The 12917-nt window shown below is 37.8% G+C and overlaps 1 protein-coding gene across 2 annotated transcripts in view; it reads right to left on the minus strand.

Annotated features, from left to right (window-relative positions):
- COL5A2 (collagen type V alpha 2 chain) overlaps positions 1–12917 on the minus strand; it is a 143437-nt gene that overhangs the window by 54125 nt on the left and 76395 nt on the right. Inside the window, exons 6-11 of one of the 2 annotated variants that reach the window (XM_059928323.1) lie at positions 10993–11046; positions 5189–5299; positions 3765–3842; positions 1820–1864; positions 773–826; positions 302–355 (exon numbers count right to left, since the gene is read on the minus strand). In XM_059928323.1, coding sequence (XP_059784306.1) covers positions 302–355; positions 773–826; positions 1820–1864; positions 3765–3842; positions 5189–5299; positions 10993–11046 — 396 coding nt within the window. Of the gene's footprint in view, positions 1–301; positions 356–772; positions 827–1819; positions 1865–3764; positions 3843–5188; positions 5300–10992; positions 11047–12917 lie in introns of those variants that run through there. The other variant, XM_059928322.1, reaches the window with a different exon arrangement.

A 12917-nucleotide genomic window follows, 5' to 3' on the forward strand; every position in this document is an offset into this window, starting at 1 on the left:
AAAAGCTCTACTACCAAAGGTTGTTGCTATTGTAACAATTCTAGTATCTCATGGAGAAATCATAATGGAAAACCTGAAGAATGCAGGCAAGGATACAGTACCTAATAATACAATACCATCAAAATTAAGAGCACTTTTAAATTTATTAAAATTCCATTCTGACTTCTCCAGTTTTTAGTGACTTTAATGACAGAAATGGAGGAAATGAAATGGGAACCAATGAATAACTTTCATGTTAACACTGTAGCTCCTTCTTAGCCTCTTTCAAAATTTCAAAGCAAAATGAAGAAAGGTAGCTTACATCTTCACCAGGTTTTCCAGGAGGGCCCTCTGGTCCACGTGTGCCAAGTGGACCCTAATAACAAAATGAAACAACACAAAAGGAAAAAAAAGAATATTTACCTATATTTACCCATACCCATCAATGATATAATCCAAAATACGGCTGCAATAAATGAAAATTATCATAGAAAATAACTTTATTAATATTCTGAATTTTATGTTGTATCTGTCAGATTATGTGCTCAACAGGAAAAAAGTTCACAAATGCAAGTATCTTAGCACTTTCTGCTGACCATATTCAAAGCCTCTGAATTTAAATACTCTGCCAAAAGAAACATAGAGCTTAAGCACAGTCCATAACAGAGGGCTCCTGAACTGGACTGGAATTTCTTGTCACATTAGGAAAGAGTTAGTAATATAAATAACTCATGACATCATTGTAATGATGGACCCATACTTAACTGGGTCTACATGCTTACTTGACATTTACCATTGGTCCAGGGTCACCAGGCTCACCAGGAGGTCCTGTAGGGCCAGTACCGCCCTAAAATTGAAAATAAATTATATATCTATATATAATTTATGTATAATATGTAAGTTATATAAACAAACCAAAGAAAAACATAATACTAAATCCTACACTCTCTGCAGTATAATGCAATTGCTCAAAATGCTGGCTCTACCACTCTCCACCTGTGTGACTTTGAGTGAGCTACTTAATCTCTCTATACCTCATTTCTTAATCTGTGAAATGAGAATAATATGGTGCCTACTTCATTAGGCTGCTATAGCTCTTCAGATAACTAATGCATGTTAAGAACCTAGAATAGTGCTGGCACAGAGTGAGTGTTCAATAATGGTAGTTATCTCCCTCTTCTTCTTCTTCATCAACTACAGTTGCCATTCACAATGGCAATAATATAAAATAGCTTGAAGTAAAAGTCCACAACATGATAATGAAAATACGGTATCTCTGATTGAGCTAAGAATTCTTTTCTTTCTCTCTTTTGAAAAAATCATTTACTACTGCCTGTCAAATTGCTACAAACATTAAAATAGCTCTACATCACTATTTTATTGGTATTTGATAGGCTATAGAAAGAAAGTACAGTATTATATTCTTTTTAAAGATTCGATGGAGTGATCATCTTCGCTGTTATTTTTAATAATACCACATGGTGATGTCCTATGATCTGATTTCAGAGCTCCAGAGCTGGCACATAACTAATTATGAGAATTTTCACCATGACATGAGATAATGATGTTATTTCAGAAGCACAGGCACATAAAAATTCTTTGTATTGGAGATCAGTAACATAATGAAACCAGATAATAAAACTTTAACGTCATGAAGAATCTATGAAAAACATACTGCATATATTTCTAAGTGAGTGAAAATTAACTGAATACATCCCATTCAGTGAGCATTAAAATATGCAATTCAAAGGCCAACCAAAAGCAGTCATGTCACAGAGACTTTATTTATAAATTTTTCTTTTTTTGCTACAGTATATAATTTAATTATAAAAAGACTTACCTGCTGTCCTTGTAAACCTTGAGGTCCCCTCGGGCCAACAGGACCCTTAGAAACAAATGAGAAGAAAAGTTGCATAGCGTTCATGACAATTAGTTGAAACATTTCAAAAATGTTGAATCAGTGGGGCTTCCCTGGTGGCACAGTGGTTGCGAATCTGCCTGCCAATGCAGGGGACACGGGTTCGAGCCCTGGTCTGGGAAGATCCCACATGCCGCGGAGCAACTGGGCCCATGAGCCATAACTACTGAGCCTGCGCATCTGGAGCCTGTGCTCCGCAACGAGAGGCCGTGATAGTGAGAGGCCTGCGCACCGCAATGAAGAGTGGCCCCCGCTCGCCGCAACTAGAGAAAGCCCTCGCACAGAAACGAAGACCCAACACAGCTAAAAATAAATTAATTAATTAAAAAAAAAACAAAAACAAACAAACAAACAAAAAATACAGCTAAATTCAAAAAGATTAAAGCTTGGGAAACATTTGGGATGATTTTACACACACCCTCAGTGTCATACAAAGAAATAAAGAATGTGCCTATACACACCCAATGTCTTTGGGACAAGAACACTTGAATTGCTTAAGGGGTGGTTCTATTAAAGCAGAACATCCAACAAAGAAAAACCTTGGCAAGCATAAAGTCATTATCAAACTGTCTATTTAATTCTTCAGCTTCACAGCAGCTAACTCTTATAACTTAAAATGAGCAAGTTGAATTAAAGGCTTATGAAACTATCAATAATGATGACTAGATTATTTTTAATGTAAGTTTAAAACAATCTGGGGCACTAAGTTTTTTGGGTTATTTCTTTCTTTCACAACATACACTTAAAGTATCCACACAGGCTTTCCCCATTTAACCATGAAATGATTACACTGAGGCTTAACCAAAGGAAGAAAAGGAAAATGCAATTTTAAAAATTATTAATAAATGTCTATGTAATTTTTTAAAATGTCACACTTTAAAAGGTGAAAGCAATTAAATGAAAATCTAGTTTGTTCTTATGGCAAAAACTTCAATTTTTGTTTTGGATTGATCAGATATTTAGCTAGTAAGAAAATAAAAGCTTCATTTAAAAAAAAAACACATATGTAATTTCAACTTCAAACTGTTAAAAACTCATATATTTTAGAAAAATATCCCAAGTTAATCACTGAATGAAACCATACTGCTACTGACTTAGAATGTATATAAACAAACAATGTTTAAGTGACTTAAAATATATACAAACAATGTTTAAGTTACTTGCCGGCCTTAAGGATGGGTAGAAGGGGTGTTTATGCAGTCTGACTTTACATTGTCTGAAATGTCATTAATCTGGGATGCCTTTGAATTATGTTATGAGCAAAAAAGCATGGAGAAGTTGCTTTGAAAAGTGTTAATTCATTCAATGAAATTGCACTGCTCCAAATACCCAGGTTAAAATACTTACCCAGAGAAAACGGGAATCTTTCTAGCTGCTGAAGAAATTCAAAAGAGAATGGGGATGGCCCAGTGCATAAATTTTAGAGTTGTTGGCGTAAGGCAACCAGAGAGTATTAAGATAAATAGGAAATAATAAAAACTTAAAGTGGTAAAACTTCTCATTTCAAAATTTTGTCAAATAACTTTCTAACAATACCATAAAAGTTTTTTTTAATTTTTAAAAAGTACAGTTTTTGTTGAGGTGGTGGTGGTTATATGTTTTAAAATTCTTTATTTTCTTCAAATAGTAAGTGAAAAATACAGACAGCCCTTTATTAATGTAGACACATATTTTACACAGTTATGAATGGAAAACCATTGGGCTTTTAACTGGTACACAGCAGGGTTTGATAAATAAATTGAATGAATGAATGGATGGATGGATATGTTTTAAGAAGACACACATCACTTCTTAACTAGCCAACTCAAACCTCTCTGCACAATGGTTTTTCCAAAGTACTTTGATTATCAGTAAAATCTGAACTTACCACAGAGCCAGGCATCAGTCCTACTTGACTCCCGAGTCCAGACTTTTCATCCAACCCAGCCATCTGAGCTGAAAACGGCTGTAAAAGCAATGTGTTGACATTATTTCCACAGTAAAAGACATATATCAACATACTTTTTAAACTGAGAAGTGTACATTCTCTGGGATTCTTAAAGAATGGCTCTTCTGAGAATCATTTTAAACTTCTGATTTAAAGCAAGGAAAAAGGTTCAAGCTGTTTTCATTGTATGTGTTTTCGATTGAACAATCTTCCTCGGGGTATTTTATTACTATGTTGCTTCAGAATAACTACTGCAATGGGCCAAATGTCTGATACTTGATAAAAGCATGGATCATTCTGATAAGTATTTAGCCAGTCTAATCGACTTCAGGTTCAAATCTCTTTATCTGATTTCCTCCCATGGTTAGAGCATGCCAAGCATCTGAACAAAACCTAAAAGTGCCTTTAAAACATTTGTCCTAAAGATTCCAGATTCCATTTCAGAATATTTTACTTATATGGTATTCTTTGTTTGTGGCCAACTTTAAACTGCACTTATATAAGTTGATTACAATTTTACAATCTTTTTAATGAGTCCCTGAATGTTCCAAAATTGGCAACAGTTTTACCTACTCTCTTTCATATCTAAAAATCTCTGGTAACCCAATTGACCAAAACTGCCCATACTCATTCCAGGAGTTCTATTAATTTCCAGATTTTAGTGGGAAAAGAATGTGCGTAATGTTTTAAAAATAAACTGGCAATTCCTTCTACAATGTGTTGAAAATCAAATGTAAAAATTGTTGTAAAAGAAAAATCATATTTCAGGGTTCCATAAGTTCCATTGTTGTGCTATGCAATCTACTCATAAATCCCGTCTCTGCCACTAAGAATTCAAAGAGTCAGGTATACAAAGACACTTTGTTTTATTTTACTTCCGGCAGGAAACTGATATTCAGGAAATAACCAGGTAGCATTTTTAGTGTCAACTCAGTGGCTCTTTCATATACATCATCCTGGATGTGTCATCCTCCCTTGGTGTAGAGGACATGACACAGATTTTGTCAGCATTCTGAGCCTAGAGAACAAAGGACAAGGACATATTTCTCTTATCAATTCATAGTGGGAACAATATTAGTGGTCCTTCAGAATCACCAGAAAGTACAAAATTCCAATGACCAGAACTGACATTGAGAAATACAAATAATTTGAAGCAGCACTTTTAAAAAGTGCTACTTTGAATTTTCCAACAATTCCCTGTGGATTTCCTAGTTTTATTGTTATTCATAGCAGTATTGTGTTCACTTAAGCTTCTCTTGCAGTCAAGGGTCAACATCTGAATTAACACAATTTAAAATCATAACAATAAATCAAAAACTTAACATTTTATCTAAAGATGATATTGAACAATGCACACATCTCACCCTGCTCAGGCCATCGGGTCCTGGGTGAGATGGATGTCCAGGAGGTCCTGGGGCACCCGGTTGACCAGGAACACCTGGTTCTCCATCGATTCCCTGAGGACCACGAGGACCCTGGAAAAATAAGCCAGTAGAAATTAGAACCTATTGCCAAATATGTACTTAGTAGAAAGCAAAAAGCAGACTTCTTGATGGAGATAAAGTGTTCATTATTTTTAAAAAAATAGCAATCCAGCCACCTACAGTAATTTCATCAGCTATTCCAACACTGCGGATTTCAGCCCTGGTCAGCCTCTACCATCGGGACACGGTACCTTCTGGGTAAGAATTTTACTCTTGATGTGTTAAATCCCCAGTAATGAGCCTTCTTGAAATAATTATAAGAGTGTATTCAGTTCATCAGTATTCTAGTATAAGCTTCCTTATTTGGTTGAGTTTTGCTGTTCAGGGTATCTAATCAACGATTTCTAAATTCACTTGTCTGTCTTAGATTAAATTAACTGTGTATGTTCTTGCTTAACTTCCCCCCACTTAAAAAAAGAATGTGATGGATCCTTGATTGGGGTTTGTGGTTTTTCTCATCTTTCTAAGTTTTTAATGCTTCACATAGTTCCTGGCTCATAGTAGACACTCAGTATATGCTTATTACATTTTCACATTTCAATCCTCTTTACTCTAGTACTTGAAGTCTGGCACACTTTATTTTCCCAACTACTCCCAAAGGTAGTCCAGACCAATGAGAAGTAGAGGGAAAGGCACAGGGACTCAGCCAAGTCTACTTCTCAGGGCAGTGCGCAGTGAGTTGCAGCTGCTGAATTCCACCCTCCTCCTAGCCCACATTCTGAAGGCAGGTTGGGGGACAGCTACGTCCTCAGTTCTGGAAATGCCCCGTCCCCAGACCTCATCATGCCCCACAAGCCTTGTTAACTATTTTATGGCTTTTTAACCCTAGAGATTCTTAACAGGACCAAAGAAAGGAAAGGAAGGATGAAAAAACTCAATACACTTTTACTAATTAGAAGCAGGGATCAAGAAAAATACGGTAAGTGAGTTAGAGTTTAATAGTAAAAGAATCTTCTCATGCCTAAGCATGAGGATATCTTCCAGCCCACAGTAAGCAAATATGAGCTGGTACAGCAGAGGGAATAAACGCAGGACAAGCAGAGGGGGCAGAGGGGGCAGTTTGCATATGATGGTTTGGGGGAGGGTGGCATAACAGCTATACAGAAATTTAATTAATATATTTTAATATATTCAAACACTCATGTTTGACATGTTTACTTCCTGGAGTAGTGGAATAATTAAGCAAATTTATGTGTTCAAATAGAAGTAGATAGCTTAGCCTGAGAAAACTCACATTTTGAAAACTAATTTCTCAGAAGGTTATTCTCATCTTTTAAAGATCAAACCCCTTCTGACTCCTAAACCACTAACCATTCACTGCACTCTTTTTTCATTTTACATAATGGAGGCTAATTTTTCATTGCTATCTAGGACTTCCGGATCGTATGAATGTGACACCATGAGCTGGAAGTGTATATTGTCAGTGGTGGCATTGAAAACATAGTGGTCTGACCTACTCAGACTACTACATGTGGAAAAGTCTTAATGTATTTTTAAAATGTGAAATTGTTAATTGGTAACCAGGTTTGGTTAATACAAAAAATGGGCTAGAACATTCTCTCTGCTCCGAAAGAGATTTCCAAAGCAAAACCAAAAACTACATTTAGTTCCAGTGCAAGTAGAGAGAGATTTGGGCAATATTAATCCTCAAAAACTTGTGTCCTTTCCCCAGGCCTCTGTGATTAAAAATCATGTTTCTGGGCTTCCCTGGTGGCGCAGTGGTTGAGAATCTGCCTGCTAATGCAGGGGACACGGGTTCGAGCCCCGGTCTGGGGAGATCCCACATGCCGCGGAGCAGCTGGGCCCGTGAGCCACAACTACTGAGCCTGCGCGTCCGGAGCCTGTGCCCCGCGACGGGAGGCGCCGCGATAGTGAAAGGCCCGCACACCGCGATGAAGAGTGGCCCCCACTTGCCGCAACTAGAGAAAGCCCTAGCACAGAAACGAAGACCCAACACAGCCAAAAATAAATAAATAAATAAATAAATAAAGTAGCTATAAAAAAATTAAAAAAAAAAAAAATCATGTTTCAAAGTCTGCTCTGAAGACAGTTCACTTTTTCATTGACTTCATGATGCATTCTGTGCCTCCATGGTATCTCCTCTAAATAGCCTACATGATTTACTTTTATACAAATTGGATTAAAATTAATAAAAACTTGTGAAAATTATCCAAAATTAAGTGAACATAATAAGCAAGATTATAAGTGAAAATAAGAAAAAATATTATAATACATGATATTTTGCTGGTAAATATTTAAAACAAAAATTATAACTTTAGAATACATTAAAATATATATTTTCAAATTTCCAAGTGTGCTGAATCACATAAGTTTTATATTAAGGTAAGTATTCTGTTTATAGTCATTCCTTCCCACCCCCCAGGATACTCCACTATCTCAGGCAGCAATCCACAATAAAAAGTACTTGTACATTGCCACTAGGTGGCAACATTTAAACATTCACAAATAGAAAGGAATAATAATGACCCCAAATTGTAAAGAACTTTATTCACTGATGATTAGTAATATCACACACACACACACACACACACACACACACACACACACACATACTATGAAATGTTAGAGTTGGTAATAACTGGTATAGTCCCCATTTTACAGACGAGGGAAGAGACCTATAGAGGTTGCGTCTCATGCAATTAGAACTCATCACACCATTGACTGTCCACCTCCTGACAGGTTGCTAGTTTGCCACTATGAATTTACCAGGACAATACACTTAAAACTAAGGATATGTGATGAGAGACAGTCATGATCATTGGCTAGTAATGAGGGCTTCAAGAGAGTATCTCTATATCAGTAGTTCTCAATCTTAAGCAGTTTGCTCCCCTCCCCCACTCCACACTGCCAGGGGACATTTGGCAACACCAAGAGACATTTTTATTTGTTCCAATTGTATGAGGGAGGGGGGCAGGTGTTTCTACTAGAATCTAGTGGGTAGAAATCAGGAATGCTGCCAAACATCCTACAATGCATAAGGAATGATCTGGCCCCAAACATCAGTGGTGTTAAGATTGAGAAACTGTGCTCTGCTTCACGAGCTTTTGTAGTGTTTGATGGTAATGAAGTAAGGGGAGGAAAATGGTATTTATGACTGCAGTACCAGCCTATATTGTGTCAGCCACAGCTTTTGTCCAGGTAAGCGTCTCCTGCAAGTCTTGGGACCTGAGGCAAAACATTCTACCTGTAGGTATCTTATGACATCATGCCAGTATCTTGAAAACAGCCCTGGTGGGAGTATTTACACCAGGGAAATCAGCAAAAGCTACAGGCATATTCTTTTTTTTTAAACACCTTTATTGGAGTATAATTGCTCTACAATGGTGTGTTAGTTTCTGCTTTATAACAAAGTGAATCAGCCATACATATACATATATCCCCATATCTCCTCCCTCTTGCATCTCCCTCCCACCCTCCCTATCCCACCCCTCTAGGTGGTCACAAAGCACCAAGCTGATCTCCCTGTGCTATGTGGCTGCTTCCCACTAGCTAGCTATTTTACATTTGGTAGTATATATATAAGTCCATGCCACTCTCTCACTTTGTCCCAGCTTACCCTTCCCCCTCCCTGTGTCCTCAAGTCCATTCTCTACATCTGCATCTTTATTCCTGTCTTGCCCCTAGGTTCTTCAGAACCTTTTTCTTTTTTAAAAAAATAAGTCAGTCATTAAACATTTACCATCACACCACTGCTTGCTAGGATTAAGAGAGGAACAGATTTCCTACTTGGGTATCTGCCAGGACTGTCTTGCTTGATTCCAGGTAAATAACTACTCCTCACAGTTTTTCAAACACACACACAAAATTCACATTGTCTCAGACTTAACCAAGATAGGAAATGGAGCCTATAACGCACTAAGTCGAGAAGAGAAGAGTAAAAGTGAGGAGTAGATTCACTGAATCCTGACAGAAATTCTGGAATTCCAACAACTATTTCCACAGCAACTTCTACGTAGACTTAGGACTCAGTTTTATCAATTATTTTGGGCACAAGTACATTGATACACAGTGTTTTCTGCATGACCACCCACCCTCCACCCAACTGAAGTCATCTTCCACCTGTCTCTGTCATCCTAGACCCTGGACAGACATCTGAAGACCTACCAACAGCATTTAAGCTACCAACGCTGGTGAGGTAGCTCAGCAGAACAGCAATGAAGAATGGGCCATAAGGGAATCGGGACACAGCTTTGCTGCCCACCTACATGGCTATGAACTCCTTCCTTGGGGCCACTGTCATTTACCTGCATACCTGCAAATACCTTCCATAACTCTAGCTGCGGTTTGGAAACAGTACTGGCATCACCCTATACTTGGTGAAATGTGTAGAAGCAAAAAACAGTATCAAAGATGAAACCAGTGGCAAGAGTTCCTAGGGACATGATCTAAAATATGTTTTTTCCTTATTTGTATATTTAAGGTTGTTTGTTCCTTCCTTGCTCATCTATTTTTCCCATTTAGATATGGATAAATACATCTTTGGAAGGTTAAAAATCCATAGAGAGGGGGGCTTCCCTGGTGGCGCAGTGGTTGAGAGTCTGCCTGCCAATGCAGATGACACGGGTTCGAGCCCTGGTCTGGGAGGCTCCCACATGCCGCGGAGCAACTAAGCCCGTGAGCCACAACTACTGAGCCTGCGCGTCTGGAGCCTGTGCTCCGCAACAAGAGAGGCCGCGATAGTGCAAGGCCCGCACACCGCGATGAAGAGTGGCCCCCGCTCTCCGCAACTGGAGAAAGCCCTCGCACAGAAACGAAGACCCAACACAGCCAAAAATAAATAAATTAATTAATTAAAAAAAAATTCTATGAGAACAAAGCTTAAAAAAAAATCCATAGAGAGTTAAAGTTTAGTAGATATCATTAGAAAATTAAGCAGTAGAAATTTTTCTGATTGTAACACGGATAATGACAGCAATACACAAATTCGTCTAGGTATTTAGTACATAAAGGACATAAGTTTTTGAGGGTGAGATATAAAAAAAGCAAAAGAATTGCTATAGTAGGACTTGGTAATAAGAGAAAACATTTGGCACATATTACATAATAACCTCATGTCTTATCTCAAGAATACAGAGTTGATTATTTAAATTTAAAGATGTTCCCTTTGGTAATGAATTTGTTGATGTTTAAAATCACTCCTTTGATAGCTCCGCAGCAGCTGCTCAGTGAAAAAGGCAGTGTTACTTGGGAAATAAATTCATTATACAACCACTTGAAAGAAAATTTTGTCCTCTAATAATTTCTTGTTCCTTTATCCTACTTGGATATTCCTGCAGCAACCACAGATCACAGAACTTGGGTGTTTTATCTCAACAATGCATTCTTGGCTGTGTTTACTCATGATTTACAACTTCTGAAAACAACATGAGGTACTCATTATGTTTCCTAAGATTCTACTTTATCTTAATTTGAACCCCTAAAGGACAAATAAATATCATCTGTGTTATCTAAGAAGATGTTAGGTAATTATTAGCATGTGATGCTTTCCTCTGAATCAGGATCGATACGCAATTATCTCATGACCTGAATTCTATGTCACGTTTAATAGAAGTGAGAAAGGAACGGTGCCACTGGCTCTTTGCTACATCCAGGTAGCTTGGTGTAGACGGGCTTATGCAGTACACAGCACAATTCGCAAAAAGGGAACTCCACTGCCAACTTACAGGTTTTCCTTTTGGGCCTCTCTCTCCTCTTGGTCCCTGTGATCCTGGAGGTCCCTAAAACAGAAAACAGTGGTTATGCCTGCAAAACACATATACTTCAGACATTTTTGTTTTAAAGGTTTACCGATATAAGAAAATTGGAAAACAGAAATATCACACTTTTTAAAAATTTAATTCAGTTGAAGACTACAGAAAATAAACCCATGTGCATATAAAAGCTCTGTGTGCATAGAAAGGCTGGTTTTTTTAGCACTGAAGCTTAAAGACTTGAAAAGAAGTGTAAAAACGTGGTGCCCAATGAGCTGTATATATTAGTTTGAACAATAACTGTAAATTTGTAAGGACTGTTTTTTTGCTGTCTTGTCTCAGATACAAAAACTGACGATTCAGATTTGAGAACTACAAAATCGTACAAACTCCAGATTTCCAATTTTCTGACGGATGTATGCGTTCACATTGGTACATGATATCCCAAACTGTTCATTACTATTCAAGTTGCTGATGAAAGCAGTGGAAAGAAAGGCCTCTTATTCTACTGTTAATTTGTGTGCCTTCAAGTATCTAGTATCTTTTTTTTTTAACTTGATTTAGAATATTGCGTCATCTCCATCGTATATTTAAAATCCACTGAGAATTTTCCAAATGGTAATTGCAGTTATTTCTCCATTAAAATAACAAATGATTGGGACTTTCCTGGTGCCAGTGGTTAAGAATCCGCCTTCCAGTGCAGGGGGTCGGAGAACTAAGATCACACATGAAGCGGGGCAACTAAGCCCGCGTGCTCTAGAGCCCGTGAGCCACAACTAGAGAGCCCGCACACCGCAACTAGAGAGAAGGCCACGCACCGCAATAAAGAGCCTGCGCGCTGCAACGAAGGATCCCACATGCCACAGCTAAGACCCGATGCAGCCAAATAAATAAATATATAATTTTTAAATAACAAATTATTATATTTCAAAAGTGGCATTTTGTGCTGATATCTTAAAGTAACCTTTTTTTCCCAGAAAATGGCAGTTGCCAGGAGAATTTTATTTCTCTACAAAACCGTTTCAATCGGGCTTCCCTGGTGGCGCAGTGGTTGAGAGTCTGCCTGCCAATGCGGGGGACACGGGTTCGAGCCCTGGTCTGGGAAGATCCCACATGGCGCGGAGAAACTAGGCCCGTTAGCCACAATTGCTGAGCCTGCGCGTCTGGAGCCTGTGCTCCGCAGCTGGAGAGGCCGCGATAATGAGAGGCCCCGCGCACCGCGATGAAGAGTGGCCCCCACTTGCTGCAACTAGAGAAAGCCCTCGCACAGAAACGAAGACCCAACACAGCTATAAATAAATAAATAAATAAAATTAAATAAATATTAAAAAAAAAAGTTTCAATCGAGTTATAAAAATTAGACTGTTCATTTACTCAAGTCAACATACAGTATTGTTTAAAAGCAAAAGCTTCAGAAGGACTATAGCAGGTCTGTTAAAGCGTATCAGTATTTCACTCATGTTAATTTAATGTGTTTTAAAATTTACAGGAATTTTGTGTGTGCGTGCGTGTGTGTGTGTGTCTTATCCATCTGGTTACCTGTGAATGCTACCACTAATCCAAACCTGAAATCAATAGTCTTTTACGCTAAACCAGAAATATGCTTTCTGATGCATAATTTCTCAAACTCTAATGCAATATGTGATTTAATTTTATAGTAACAGATGAAATTAACAGTTTGTTTCATTAAACAGATAAAAGGAGTCTACCCTTAATCATTGTCAAACAACAGACTAACATGCCCTAATTTCAATGAGTACAGTTAACCTAATTAGGGTTCATCAATATCATTCACTGCTGCAAAGGAATTCTTAAACTTGAGGATGTTTCAAAACAAAATGTTTCAAGAAATCAAGCATCATTATTTTATAGTCTATTGTCTTTTCATAGACACAATA

The sequence above is a fragment of the Balaenoptera ricei genome, chromosome 7 (genome assembly GCF_028023285.1).
Source record: "Balaenoptera ricei isolate mBalRic1 chromosome 7, mBalRic1.hap2, whole genome shotgun sequence".
In the NCBI taxonomy this organism is placed as follows: Eukaryota; Metazoa; Chordata; class Mammalia; order Artiodactyla; family Balaenopteridae; genus Balaenoptera; species Balaenoptera ricei.